Raw genomic sequence first — 16058 nt, 5'->3', positions numbered from 1 at the left:
AGATGGACCAAGTCATATATGGCTTTCCTCCAAATAAATGTCCTGAAGTGAGATTTTACATCTGAGCAGAACAATGTTCAGGCAAATTAGTGGGCCACAGAGTCAAACCGCGACAGCATCATCCATCTTAAGCACATATATCTTACGCAAACTAAGAATAAATAGGTTAATCCATCATCAAAAATAGCAAAAGTAAACATAACCATTGCATAGGCACATATACTTCTGATGGTTTACCTGAATCATCCCTTGGATAAACAAGATAAACACTGTTCTTGTTTTTTCCTCCATTGTAATGTTATATGAAGACTGTCATCTAAGATTTATTAAAGACAGAGGCAGGTTTTCTTGCTTTATATCGGATAAGATATATTTAAAACACCAACAACAGTGAAATCATGATGGCTATTTACAAAATATGTAAGCACACAAGTTTTATAAAAAAAAACAGTCTGACTGAATACAAAAATGAGGACAGGTGGAAACAAGTCCAATATGTTAATCAAGGAAACTGAATAGCTGGTTTCGGTTGTCCAATTTGTCAGAAAGCAAGGGTCAATAGTCAATTATTCAACAATAAATTAAAAAAAAGGAACATTCTTCCATTTGGTCACTAAATTGAAAGGCAAGTGTTGAATAAAGACAAGAGAAGGAACACTGATGTCCAAACAAGGCCCTCATCTGGGCGCAGGTGGCTGGTTCATCTCAAGAATGTACAGACACAGCCCTTCAGATCTCATTATCATGGGGTTACGGCATCACACACACCGCAGGGAAGACTGTTCCCCGCTAGTTTGTCCAGATGTGGTATATAGCGGATCATACGGTGGGGTTTTTGCCTGAGTGTGGGGTTTGTGGTTGCTGTTGTTGAAGGTAAAGCGGTCGTTTCACTCTGGGTTTTCTGCGCTTGGGCTTGCTCTTGGCCTTGGTCAGTTGCACCACAAAGAAGGAAAGAACAACCATGGCACCGAGAAACGCAAACATTGGGATGGTCTGGCCCACCTCTTGATTATAGCGGCCGGGCATTATTCCTGAGAAAAACACACATGGATTACTGCAATGCGTTGGCTGAATTGTAAAAAGCCCTTTTGTGGGTTACATCTGGTTAATTATTTCCTAAACATGCAGCAAAAGTTCCTTCCTCACCTCCAGGGATATCCCAGGCTCCACTTTCTCCAGGAGACAGAGGTCGAACCTGAGGCCGATATGGCCTCACATTAGGCAAAACAACCTTGTCCATGTCCACTGACAGTAGCTTCTGGTGCTTCCACAGATTGCTGAGAACAAATAAATGTCAACAAACCTTGTCAGATGTAGATATTTAAAGACAATGCATCCAAATTTAGATTTGTTTCCACTGACAGTGCAGTAGTTAAGAATGGCAGTGGTCTCATGTGTACTGACCTAGGAGCAGTCTCATTAAGCGGCTGGGGTTTAGCCCAAGACAGATGAGGACATGCAGGTAGAGGACGAGGCTTAGGGTCACCCAGATGAGCCTCCAGCACTTTGGAGTAACGGTAGAGGTGATTGCCTACCGAAATAATAATAATATCATCAGATTAAATCCAATTCATAAAAATGAATGAATTCATTAAATGAATTAAAAATAATGAATTAAATTAATTAAAAACAAATTACTTATAATTAAAAAGCAATAATAATCATTTAAAGATAATTACAATAAACTGAAAATAATGCATTAATAAAAATAATTAATGAATGTAATCATTAAAATACTGAAAAATAATGCATTAAAAAAGAATTACAAATAAAATGACTAAATTAATGAAAAAAATACACATTAAAAATAGTGTATGTAAATTATGAATTTAAATGAAAATGTAAATGCATTACAATGAATTAATACAGTACAGAAAAATGATTCAATAAGTATTAATTTACCTTCCAATCTCTGTGGTAGTGGCCTGTCTGTGCCTGTAGGGGGCACCACTCTGTTTTTAGAGTGGGTGAGGCTGGGTGGAGCCATGCTATAGGAAGTGTACTGCAGCAGAGCATCCAGAAGCCAAAAACAGTCTAAATGGAGAAAAGAGAACCCAAACACATTGAATTAAATTAACAAGTCCAAAAAATAATTTAGTGGGGCTAGTTTCTTTTTACTCTCTCTCAGACATGTTTGTCCAAATTGTGAGCTTATATACACAACAAATGGCCATTACCTTTCTGTCTATGACTGTCATCAATACAGTTGGAGTCTCCGTAGAGTGCTATGCGGCCTCCCCCCTCAGAGGGTGTTTGGTACAGTCCAAGCACAGGCACATTTTCCACCACTGCTGTCTCTTGTTTCAAGACCTCCAGACCTAGAAAATTTGAGAATGTCAGATCACAATAACAAGAGGATTAAGAATACAAGGCAGCCTTTAGCTGGTCTCCATGGATACAGCAGTGATGTGAGGTGTACGATCACAGCAGGTGCCGTGTACCTTGATCCTTTAAGGTCTGAGCGATGACAATCCCATCCTCAGGAAAACGAGCGATGCTGCACCCCGAGGCGTAATACACTAAAAGCAAAAGATATGGTATATTATTGAAATCTAATTTTTGTTTTAGGCAAACTTGTCACCATTAAAACAGCCTACTCAATATCATGTATTTAGCAAGAATCTATGATACAGCTACGTTATAGCGAGAAGTTATAGAGTCTTACTGTCATGATCTGCCATTGTGAAGTCTCCCTCATACAGACCATCACTGAAGGCCATACCCCACACTGAGATCAGGTCATTCAAGGCTGGTACGTTAGCTCCCCCTGTGTCCGGCATCCACCATTGCCTGCAAATGTGTAAGGCATGTTTCAAAATTTGCCTTTATTTGATAAACAAAACATGATTGTCCTGAATTGGACACTTTACTAAGAGCCCAATTTAAAAAGTATTTGTCACATCCAATAATAGAAACCACACAATTTTAATCCCCCCCCAAAATAACATTAGTTTTTAATTAGGGCACTTAAATACCCTAATGGGAAGCACAATTTATTTAAATTAGGACAGAAAAACTTAACAGAAGATAATTGGAAAATTAGACAAACCCATCGCTGAATAAAAATGTCAGGTGAAATCACAATTAATCAAGTAACTAGCAAGGCAGTCTTGACACAAATTACGGTCTATTGAAACGCTAACTTTCTGTGCAATAGCATTAGTTAAGTTTTCTGCCATACACTGTGGTGTCCAAACAGCTTCAGAACAACTGAAATTAGTTTTTTTTTTTTTTTTATTTAAACCTACAGAATTAGTAAAAGGTTGCAGGATTAAAGCAATAAGAAAGTAAAAATATTAAAGAAATATTTCCCATGACCTAGAAATACATAATTAACATAATAAATGTTTTGTTAACATTTGTTTGTTTTTTAAAAAAATTCTTTAAACAAAAAAAATATTTTTACTAATGACCTCGGACTATTGGACCCCACTGAACATTCACCCAGAATTACATGCAGTACAGTGGACTGATAATGAATCTTTTAAAGATAGAGACAGTGACACAAAAGATTACGATATGCCTTGATGTTCTCAGTACCTGGTGTTCTCATCATAGAACTTGACTTTTCTCATGACTGATGTGTTGTACCAGTCACTGAAGATGATGAGAGACAGGCCGTTATCTATGTCCCTCCTCAACTTGGTGATTTCCTCTGGAAAATACTCTTCCTCACTGTCTACCATCAGCAAGGTCCCTGTAAACATGCATGCAGAGACAGATGACAGTTGATTTCCATCACTACTTGCACCACAAAACCAATTCATCTTCAAGACAGAATCCTTTATACAGAAAATACTCCACTAGATGAACACCTACCATACTGACTGGCATCAAAGCATGTGATTGGTGCACCTAAGACCTCGACAAAGTAGCCCATGCTGCGAAGGTGCTGATACATGTCTCTAAAGTTAGTGTGAATATGATCACCATTCCTTCAAAACAAGAAAAATGGGGATAAAAAGGTTTCTAGAAACAAGCTATGAAATGCTGCCCTCTACAGATTTTTTTCCACAGTAAAATGCTTTTTCGAACAACTGATTGAATGTGGATTATTTTTGGTGGTCGAGGCTCACCAGTCAAGTGGATCATTTTTCATGCGCAGGTTGTCTCGGGGGAAGTAGCCAGGCGGGTAGCGTAGGTTGTGGTACTGATCCCACAGAATCCTCTTACTACGTGGCGGGGTAGGGACAATCTTTACCTTCACTGGTAACTTAACAGTAGAGGTCATCTCACCACCTATTGCTGACTGGATACAAACACACGAAAAAGAGACCACAGCAGGTCATGATCTCAAATTACACTACTACAGTCTGAAAGAAGTGTGGTCATAAACCAATACAATTAACTTATGATTTAAGGAGAAGAGCACTTTGAAATACAAATTAAAATAGCAAATTATCACCTTACTGGAGATTTCAGGGACAGTACTGTTACTCACATCATTCTCTGCTGGTGAGGCCACTGTAACCATGACATGACCCTGAGCAATCCCTTCCCACGATGCAGCTTTCTTGGCCACAGATATGGAAACAGCCAGGTATCCGGCCCAGGGCCAGAGTACAGGCGAGTAAGACACCGCCACATCCACATAATCCCCATTCTGAGGAAGGTAGGGCTGCCAGATGGGCTGCGGATATAAAACATAACTGAGCTTAATCAAATGCACCATGAATTTTTGAAATTACAATTTAACGTAAAAAGTTTACATTGTGGTCTATTTATTACTGCCTACCTTGTCCACAATCCTTCCCGTCACACCCATACCATTAAGAATGGTCACGTTGACAATCGTCGGCATGCCACCGTAGTAAATAGGCTGAGAGCAGTAGGGCCACATGTACGGGCACTCGGTCAGATCTATGTAGCTCGGACTCAGGCTAAAGAATTATTTAAAAAAAAAATTCATTAGAGGACGATGACCACACTGAGAGCCAGTGCAAGATAATGAACCGGGTCAAATCTACCCTTTAATCAGGCTGTAACAATTAAATCTTAATGAGTGTGCGATAGAGATGCCTGGCTACATTTTAAATGAACCAATTCAGCATACATGAATAAGATAATGTGAGCATGCTACGTGAGCAGAATGCTAGTCAAAGAGCAGAACACTATATTTGTGCGGATGCCAGAGACATGCCTGGCTTGTGGCTTGTAGCTGTTAAGGATCTGGTAGGCTCTGAGTAAATCAAGTTTGCCATGGCCCTGCTCAAACATGTTGACGCCTGGCAGCCTGCGTGCGGAGGCGATCAGGGCCTGCTTCATACTGGCCGGGTTCACCAGCTCTCTGTTCAACACAGTGCTGGAAAGACAAAAGACCAACACAGCTCAGTTAAACGGATGTGGGTTGATGGGATATCATTTCAGTGCAACCGCAGGTTGAGGACTGGAAAACAGGCTTAAAAGAAACACTGGCACATAGTGACTCAGAGGCCATAAAACAGAGGCAGATGGGGTCATGTACCTATGAGAGACTAATACAAATGAGAGCAATATAAATGAAAGAGATAGAAAGGAATAGAACTGAAGGTGGTGAAATGAAAACAGTATAAAGTGGAAACACTGGCAAATTATGTTAGCCCATCACAGTCTGGGAGGACAGACTACATCAAATATACAGCAAAAGCTAGTAAAAGAGAAACTATGCCATTCAATTCCCTGTGAAAAATAAGATTGATTCGGTCAATTCATTGGTTTCTTGTTTTTCTTTTCTTGCAGGATGAATTTAATTTTTCTGTCATAAGGACAAAGGAAAAACAATAAGGCACTTACGCAGAAAACCATAGGTTTAGGGGACCAATTTATTTAGTTCAACTTCATATCAGTTGTGTGTGAGTGGTGTGTTTATAGCAATAAATGTACAAAGTACAGGTGAGCCCACTATCAATCTCTATCAGCACCCTGATAAAGCATCAAACACAGACCTAATAATGAAACCCTGATCTGAATCACTGATCAAAATGGATATAAAAATGTCTACACCTGACATTACTAAAGTGCACTCTTTTATTAAGTATATAGGCCTGAAATCAGACACCCCTAATTTAGGTGTTGAGTATATAAGATGAGATTTTTTTTTTTTTTTTTAATTATTTTATTTTATTCGGCAAGGAAGCATTAAATTGATTTTTTTTTTTAAAGGTGAGAATAAAGACATTCACACTGTTACAAATAGTTTATATTTCTAATAAATGCTGTGCTTTTGGACTTTCTATTCATAAAAAAAAAATCATGAAAAATGTATCACTTTTCACAAAAATATTAAGATTATAATAAGTAAAACAAATGTTTCATAAATACTAAATGATTCCTGAAAGATCTTAAGAGTAGGGTAATGGCTGCGGAAAATTAAGTTCTATTTTTTATTTTTTTTAAATGGTCCCACAAAACAAAAATCTGAAAGTGAGTTTGTAAATGTTAATGCAAAGCATTTTAGGAAACTTGTCAGTTTCATATTATTTTTGTTCATCTATCTCACCTGGCCAGTAGTGTGACAGCTCCGGCCACTACAGGTGATGCAACACTGGTGCCAGAGAGAGAACGACAGCCCTCCTTCAATCCTGAACCACGCACACCAGAGCCGTACGTCACAATGTCAGGCTTCACCCTGCCATAGCCACCTGGCAGCTCCTGATCAACAGGTAGCACAGAAAGCAAAACAATGATTAAACCAAGCCGACAAGACAGACTGACAGATATTGTGACGAGTGGAAAAGAGAGCAGCATGTTACCTCAGTGGACATTAAATCTAAATTCAGCAGTAATACATGGCCAGCAAGAGTGCACTTCTTTATAATGGCTACTGGGATGTTGGTAAGTTCGATAATAAACTGATTCCTAAATTTTTTATTTGCATCATTGGCCAAATTTTTTTTTAATGAAATCCAAAACATTTTAATATATTTAGGTAAACATTGTTGTTTATTATTTCAATGGTGTATTATTTTACCTAGACTACAATTTAAATTTTTTTTTAGCAATGTCACCCAGTTCTTTAACTGGGAAATCCATTTTCATTTATCTTATCTCAAGGACATTCATTTATTTGCAACTTTATTGAAAATCTACAAAGCTGTAATTCTTTGAACAACTTCAAAGGTGCAATAGAGGGTTTTTACTAAGTCTTTTGAAGTGCATGTACATCTCTTCAATTTATTCTCCTTCCTGAAGCGGGGGAGGCCAGGTATCTCCAACTCTGTGTAGCAGGAGGTGTCTGTCTGCCCTTTTTAAGTCAGATCAAAATGCACAAACATGTTCTAACTGGCCTCTTTAGGCAGCTGCACAGGAAAAATGCAGTAATGTGATGTCACCAAAAGACAGAACGCACCCATGTTGTCATGCCCCGGGATGAGAACCTGGCAATGTTGTCCTCAAAATCAATCCCTCCAACACCAATTACATCCATCTGATCTGCTGGATTGTTCAGAGTTCTGGAAGACAAATACAATTTTTTTTAAATCAGTATCAATAGATATGTTGGGAATATTGGCCAAATCTAATATAATTTGTCCTTAAACTACTTTTCTTACCCATAGAGTGGGCCATCATTGCCAATAGCAGATACCATAATCACCTTGTTGGCTGTGAGCTCCCAAACCTTGTTAAACAAGAGTTTTTATTAGAGCACTACATTTCAGAGAGCATAAACATTGATGTACAGTGTATTTTTACACTGCACTTTTATTCAAATTAGTTGGCCCTTATCAAAACTGAGATGTTTCTCATTTTTAGTTTGCTTTGGATAAAAGCACCTGCAGAATGAATAAATGTCCATTTAATTTGTCCATACCTTATCAACAAAAGGATGGTCCATAAAGTCTGGTCCCCCTATACTGAGATTTAAGACGTCTATCTTCTTCAGGATGGCATAGTTAAAGGCATCTAAGAACCAGGAGGTGTAGGACACCTAAGAAGAAGAAGAAGAAAAAAAAAAAGAAAAAGAAAAAAGAAGAACATATGCGTATGTGGAGATGTGTAAAAATCAGCCTGAATAATTATGTAATAATATACAAAAACTGAAAACCGATACCAGTTAAAAGAACTGAGCAGTATAAACAAAAATACTATGGAAGTTGATGGGGACCAGAAATTCTTTGGTTTACCACATTCTTCAAAAGAGCTTCTTTTGTGTTCAGCAGAAAAAAGAAATTCATACAGGTTTAGAACAGCTTGAGGATGAGTAAATAACAGATTTTTCATTTGGGTGAACTACCCCTTTCTTCAGAAATCAATCTAACATGCTGATTTGGTGCTCAAGAAACATTTCTTATCATCAACGTTGAAAACGGTAGTGCTGCTTAATACTTTTTGTGAAAACTGCATTACATTTTTTAAAACATTAATTTACACGTTTATTCAGCAAGGATGCATTAAATTGATTGAAAGTGACAGTAAAGACATTTTTAATCCTGAAAAGTGGTTGTATAGGACCATGGATTTGAGTGTTGTGTGCTACCTGGTTATTAGTAAAAACCCTGAAGATATGAAGCTCAGAATCAGGAGCGAATCCCTGGCACTCTCTCATGCTGGCAATAACCCCAGCAACAAAGGTACCATGACCCAACCCTGAAGAAAAAATGTGAGACAGAAAGATAAAAGCATGATTAATGCTTGTAATCTGAACAATTCATCTGGGTTGATTCAGTCAACTTCACTCAGAGCGCAATAATGATTAATTAAAAGATGTTTAAACTTGTATCATGACATTGTTTCATGTCTAACCATCATCCAGTGTTTTCTCATTGGTCCAGTTGGTTCTTTCTTTAACATTCTTAAAGTGAGGGTGCTTCTCACTCAGCCCAGTGTCAAATACTGCTACCTTCACCCCAGAGCCTGCATATGAACACAAACAGGAACACAAGCTTCATCGCAAACCTGATCTCCAAAAGGAGTTGAACATTAATTACAACATCCCATTCTTTAACACATACCAGTGTGTCCCATCTGCCAGAGCACATCTGCTTGCAGTATCTGAGCGACATGTCTGGGGATGGCCCGTAGGAGACGGCGACTGGAGTGTCTTCCTGTAGCATGCCAGAATCCAGAGCCCAGAGACAGACTGGTTCTCCTGAGTGGCCTTGATGACTGCCACGACTGCCACTTCTGCACCCAGCGTGTGTCATTGCACGGGGACGCCCCATCACTGCCCGCTGAAAGAGAAAAGGAATGAGAAATTATTTACAATTATATTTCATCCCATTTGATAATTTTATTTGTGCCATGAATATACTGTGTTATAAACAGCATAAAAGAACCTCTACTGGCTGACATACTTCTGCCAACTCATGCCCTCATGTCACCAGGCCCTAAGGAGGAGGATTATTAAAAATGCTCACTTCAAATAATAATTTTTTTGAACCATCATGTAATTTATCACTCTTTCAAGCCATGTTCCCCATTTATATTCACTTTATAAGGGCACATTTATTTCTCATAACTCAAGAGCACTTTTCTCAGTAGAAACCATTGCCCCAGAACTTAAAATAAAAATAAACTCCATTATCATGAATATTTTAAGCCGTAAAATAAATCAAAGTTCAACAACAAGGATTTTAATAATTCAACTATGTACCTGTCCTGGTAATATAATATAAAGTAATGTAATATAATATAATATTGTAGTATAATAATATTGATTCTACAACTATAATATCTAATTTATAAACACTTTTGCTGGAAAAAGATGATATAGAATAACCCATTCTAACTGTTTCTAAGACTTGCTAGATAACTATAACGTGGCAACATATTTAAATCAACAACACTGGCCCAAAAGTAACAATAATGTAAAACTGATTTAAAAAAAAAAAAAGGCAGTAAATATTGACAAAACGTGCACAGTATCAGATTCTGTCCATTTGTCTAACACAAACCTAACCACACGGTATCAACATCTACACCTTCATTTGCATTTTTATTGGCTCTTTGAATAACTTCTGGCGAGATCAGAGACAGCCTAAGCTTTCAGGAATATTTACACGTTTTTTCAAACTGAGCAGAGCGATAACAGTGATTAAACATTTATACGTACACGTTTACATAGAAAAGCTGAAGAGTGAAAAGTTACACAAAAAAAAAAAAAACTCTCGTAAAGTGCAGGTGCAGCACTTGGAAAGGAATCGTAGGCGTTTAAGCGAGCAAACCACTTTGACCAGCTCTGACAAGTCTTCCTCTCTGGCTGATTACTGCTCATTAATTCACCCTAAAGCTATACAGACGAGACTAGTGCATATACTGTAATTGTAGAGCTGACCCCGACATCATTTAAATGATAATTACTTGCATATATGCTCTCAACTATTCGGTTCACCCCCTGCTCATGACTTTCCTCCCTGCAGTCACCCCAAAGAGAGCGGGGGAGGAACAAATTGCACGTAACCTGTGTACAGCACTGCAGGGTTCAAGTGTGATTTATAAATATAATGCTATGTAGGTCTGGGCGACAAAACGGTATTGATATTTAATCGACGGTACACCATCTTCGATATCAATAGAAAAAAATGTTTGATATAGCGCACGATATATGGGCACGTACTATGAGTGACGCAGACAACACAAACAAATGCTGAAATGAGTGCTGTGCCTGCGATGAAAATATTGTGAATAAAGAATGAATGAATATTAGTCGAATTTAAAATAAACATTTGCATTTGAATGTTATGAGTGCGTCAAGGGAGCGTCATCAGTGGCGCACGAGATGCAGTGATGTAAGTGACGTTATTGTATTTTAATGTTTTGTTAGTCTAGCCCAGTAGTCTCCAACCATTTTTACACCACGGACTGGTTACGTTTGGAAAATATTCTCGCAGACCGGCATATATATATATATAGCTATTATATAGTATTATAATAGCATTATATAGTGGTTCAACACATTATATTGTGGTTTGAGTCACAGATCGGACAATTTTTTCGGATAAGCAAGAAAAAAAAAACATTTTTTAAGCACAGAGAATGACAATGCCGTGAAGGGTTTTTGACATAGGCTCATTTTATGTGTATGTATATGCAACTTGGTATTTCCACGCTGTCTGAAACACGTCTCTTGCACGGGCTTTGATTTTGTGCGAGAACAGCGAGTAATGAATTTCATTTCTTCTAGTGGTTTAAAATTGCTTGTACGTGTAAATTGGCAAATTAATCTGCGAATCACGTGCATGCCGAACGGTAGGGTCTCATTTGTACATATTACGGATCAACTGCGATCCGTTTAACTCCTAATATGCGACAGATCAGAGCAATCTTTCATTTACTTATCTAACATGAAATTGTCAAATGACTGCTCCATATCAATCGCATACAAAGAAAATACAGAATAATTAGAACAATCATTAACATAAATAAATAAGTGTCATCAACACATTTTTCCCCATAATGTTCTTGCGACCCGGTAGCAATTCTTCCACGGCCCGGTAGTGGGTCATGACCCGGTGGTTGGGGACCTCTGGTCTAGCCCACGAGACACGCCGCTGCTGCGTTATTCATTCAAAATATTAGAGAAATATAGAAACTCAATGTGGAGAAGATCTTGAATGGGTTAAAACTGAAACCAAGCCATTCACACAAAACGCATATTCAGCGCATTTTTTTTAGACTGACAAATATGACTACTGCACTCGCATCTCACAGAAGAGATATATAGAAAGCCATGCAAAGTTAAAACAGTTTAAACTTTTAGAAAACACGTCACAAATTTGTGGAGGTTTATTCCTTTTCACTGCAACTCATATGTTTTTAAATGCAGTCTGTGTGATTGGTGCTTCGGCTCTTTGGATTAAGCAATGCATAAATACATGATGCTGTTTTGTTCATAATTATGCAATTTACGAAATCATTCACTGCATTATTTTGCTCATTGCGCCCTCCTGTAGCCTCGGGAGACAATTAGACCTATACAATAAAGACCTATTTAATCTGCATATAAAACATTAGAAATTAGATATCTGTTTAATTTTTATTGTGTTTGATTGTTCAAACAAAAAATATTTGTTCGTCTCAAATTGTGTTAATTATAAATACAGTGGTTAAATGTAAACATTTTTTTCTATTGCTTTCTGTTTTAAAAAAGGTTATAAAAAACGTCAATAATTATCGATACCGAATGAAATGAAACATTATATAGTTGATCATTTTTTTTTAGCCCCGGTAGCAATTCTTCCACGGCCCGGTAGTGGGTCACGACCCGGTGGTTGGGGACCTCTGGTCTAGCCCACGAGACACGCCGCTGCTGCGTTATTCTTTCAAAATATTAGAGAAATATAGAAACTCAATGCGGAGAAGATCTTGAATGGGTTAAAACTGAAACCAAGCCATTCACACAGAACGCATATTCAGCGCATTTTTTTTAGACTGACAAATATGACTACTGCACTCGCATCTCACAGAAGAGATGTATAGAAAGCCATGCAAAGTTAAAACAGTTTAAACTTTTAGAAAACACGTCACAAATTTGTGGAGGTTTATTCCTTTTCACTGCAACTCATATGTTTTTAAATGCAGTCTGTGTGATTGGTGCTTCGGCTCTTTGGATTAAGCAATGCATAAATACATGATGCTGTTTTGTTCATAATTATGCAATTTACGAAATCATTCACTGCATTATTTTGCTCATTGCGCCCTCCTGTAGCCTCGGGAGACAATTAGACCTATACAATAAAGACCTATTTAATCTGCATATAAAACATTAGAAATTAGATATCCGTTTAATTTTTATTGTGTTTGATTGTTCAAACAAAAAATATTTGTTCGTCTCAAATTGTGTTAATTATAAATACAGTGGTTAAATGTAAACATTTTTTTCTATTGCTTTCTGTTTTAAAAAAGGTTATAAAAAACGTCAATAATTATCGATACCGAATGAAATGAAACATTATATAGTTGATCATTTTTTTTTAGCTTGGGGACAGCAGAGAGAAACAAATGCTAATAATAAAAAATACAATTAAAGTCGGTATGAAAAATTAATCTAGGCCTATTTTCTAAAATGCATGTGAACAATTCATCCATGCACATTTAATTTTTTTTAAATGACCGCAATTGTCAATCAAAAGGTCATATCAAAAACACTTCCTACATCTATTGTTGTTGACGTTTAAAGCTGCATGTCTAATCTATTAAACACATTAATCTATAATTTGGTAGAAGCTAATTCATGTAGGCAGATGTCAACATGAATGGGACCCATGCAATCATCCTCGAACCATTAACAAAATGTTCACTTGCAACAGTGTGTTATGTGCGAAAACTAAACTAAAATAAAATTTGTATTATGAACCACATACTTAAATGTACAACATAAAATATGTCCTGAAGGAAAACCAGAATGAAGATTGAAATACATGCAGTCAGATTAGCAGACAATGCGCTTTGTTCAAAATTTAATTTACAAGAAACGTCATACTGAATTAAATTATTGGCACATAAAATCTCCTTGCCAATCCCACAATTCATAGCTGAGGGTGAGGGAAGTGGGAATTAATTAAACATTAGAAGATGGCACAAAGGTTGCATTCATAGAGCAGCAATCAGGCCACTATAAATAACACATTATGTTCTGGTCTTGTATACTCGCATCCACACCACACCCAAAATAGTGAAATGTGTGCCCTGTGAAAACAACGCTGGACTCAGATTAAGTCTTAGGAATGTATTGCCAACAGTCTGGGCCAACCGCCAGCAAACACACTCAAACACAGAGCATAGGGCACAATCCAGCCAATGAATGAACAGAGAGCTGCAGCACAGTGGAGTACATTACACCAGCACTGTTTGACCTGAAGAGCTCACGTTTTGTCCTGCCCTAAATTACAACAATGCAGAGAAGCCTGAATAACACATGGCTTGAGTTTTCATTTCTTTCTGCGTTTTCTCTCCATTGTGTGTCTGTGGTCCAGTGGAGGTGATCAGTGTGGCAGCCTGAGGAGGAGGAGGGGGACCATTTTTTACAAAAAGAGTAAAACAGTCTACTGTAGATCAGGAGGGGTGTTCATCTGGTGATGGGCTTCCTCACAATGACCAATGGGTTTTTTATGCTTTCTGCAGACAGATAAGAGACAACACAATAGTTATATTTAGCTAGTTGCTTAAAAAAAACATCAAATGACACTTTTACTCAGCATGGATGTTTTAAAATGTATCAAAAGTAACAGTAAAGACATCATGTTTTTTTTTACTTTTTACTCAAAGAATCATTAATTTCTCAGTTTCACAAAAATATTAAGCAGAACAAATGTTTTCAACATTGATACAAATAAGATATGTGCAGCAAATCAACATATTAGATTGTGACACTGAAGACTGGAGTACTGACTACTGAACATTCAGCTTTGATACAGGAATAAATTACATTTTAAAATATATTCAAAGAGAAGACAGTTATGTAAAATAGTAATAATATTTCACAATATTACTGTTTTTACTGTATGGTCGAACAAATAAATGCTATGTTGGTGAGCATAATAGACTTTCAAAAACATTAAAAGACCTTACCGACCCCAAAATTTTGAACAACTTGACTTTTTTTGGATTAATAAAAAACTTTTTTGGCTGATCATGTGACTTTTTGTACAGACATTCAGATCTTCTTCCACTGAAGCTCAAGATGCTCTTTGGTTCATCTCAAACTATTCTGGAGAACATGATCATCAGGTTTGTGGAGTTCATGCAGCTCAAGTGCTGCCGTCATTAAAGACATCTAGAATGATGCTCATAATTAGGGCTGCACGATTAATCGAATGTGATTGTCATGCGCATTTTGTTAGTAATGCCGGTTCTGTAATCAGCAGGAAATCATCATCACGTGCTTTCAGATGAAGCAGAACTTACTACACATAGCCGTAGTTCACTGAAAAGTTGCAAAAATTTTTTTATATAAATAAATAATTTGCAGACAATTTTATTGCGCGGTTATGAAATCGAAGAAATCATTCACGATAATGACAGCTGTTTGCATAGCTTCTCAGTGAACTACGGCTCTGTGAAGTAAACTATTTAGAGTTTCAGTGCCCTCTGGCCTTTGGATGGAGATTTACTGTTGATCACAGAACCGTGCTTCACTGAAAGACACGCATGACAATCGCAGCTTCTGTCGAATCGCGATCTCGATTCCATTTCGATTTATCGTGCAGCCCTACTCATAATCCACCCCAAAGTGTTAGCCTCAGGACAACGTGAGAGACATTTGCTTGAAAACATGGTCCCCCACCCACAGGCACACATCCAGAGGCTTAATTTCCCACTAACTCCGGGCTGTGAACGCCTGTCCCATAAGAGGTGGGCTTAACTGTTATGCAACTCAATTTTACATCCTAGAGTAAGACACCATATGGTTCTTTACTACACACCAGACCATCCTTGCTAGTCACAGATACATGCAGAATGGGTGCAAGGCTGTAAAATGACTGTAAAGACAAGTACTGACTTGTCAACATAAGAAAAAAAAGGTGCCATGAAACAGAATTGTGATAGTCCTTTCTTCCCCATTGTGATGAATATCTGAGTGAAATGGCTTCTTGAACAAGAAAAACAGAAATGTAGAGCAAGACTTCATTTTGTCTATTGTAAATGTATTGAATGGTTGTCGTTTGCTACTGGTGCAGCATCTCATGTGAGAGACAGGTTGTACCGACAGACTTCTATCTGATGATGTAAGCAAAACTTCTCCAATCATTTCATTTGTTTAAACAGTTTCTGTGAGTTCAAGTCCATCTGCTTCCATTTTTGAGTGTAACGGCCACATCTCACACTCTATGACTACTTCTTTAAAGGTGGCCAGTGCAACAAAAAAAGTAAACAGGATGTGAATGAGATATTCACAAAATCAGTGTTTACTTTGATTCGGTTTGTAGAGAAACAATCTAGGATGTTAGTGTAACAGGCTGAAGTAATAATTCATCCTTAAACAAATTCTATCATTTACTTAACCCGTTTGACTTATTTTCTTCTGTGGTTTTAGGCAGAATGAAGCTGCTATTCTGTCAAACATGTACTTTTGGTGAGTAAATGACAATTTTTATTTTGGGTGAATCATCCCTTTAAAAAAAAATCTAAAGCAAGCTAAA

General features: G+C 37.4%; 1 protein-coding gene across 1 annotated transcript; it reads right to left on the bottom strand.

Moving 5' to 3' along the window:
* Positions 1-334: 334 nt before the first annotated feature.
* LOC107583850 (membrane-bound transcription factor site-1 protease) lies at positions 335-9270 on the bottom strand. Its single transcript, XM_016270205.1, has 21 exons — positions 9255-9270; positions 8931-9149; positions 8722-8832; positions 8456-8565; positions 7790-7906; positions 7530-7597; positions 7328-7430; positions 6479-6630; positions 5141-5302; positions 4736-4880; positions 4442-4630; positions 4077-4249; positions 3820-3935; positions 3541-3697; positions 2666-2790; positions 2442-2519; positions 2178-2318; positions 1903-2034; positions 1405-1531; positions 1147-1277; positions 335-1031 (listed from the first exon to the last, which is right to left on the bottom strand). The coding sequence occupies exons 1-21, from the start codon at positions 9268-9270 to the stop codon at positions 820-822; spliced, it is 2784 nt and encodes a 927-aa protein (XP_016125691.1). The 3' UTR covers positions 335-819.
* Positions 9271-16058: the final 6788 nt, after the last annotated feature.

The sequence above is a fragment of the Sinocyclocheilus grahami genome, unplaced genomic scaffold (genome assembly GCF_001515645.1).
Source record: "Sinocyclocheilus grahami isolate Dianchi unplaced genomic scaffold, SAMN03320097.WGS_v1.1 scaffold55.1, whole genome shotgun sequence".
Lineage (NCBI taxonomy): Eukaryota > Metazoa > Chordata > Actinopteri > Cypriniformes > Cyprinidae > Sinocyclocheilus > Sinocyclocheilus grahami.
Note: the sequence above shows the minus strand (reverse complement) of the source record. Positions and strands in the feature narration are given on the sequence as shown.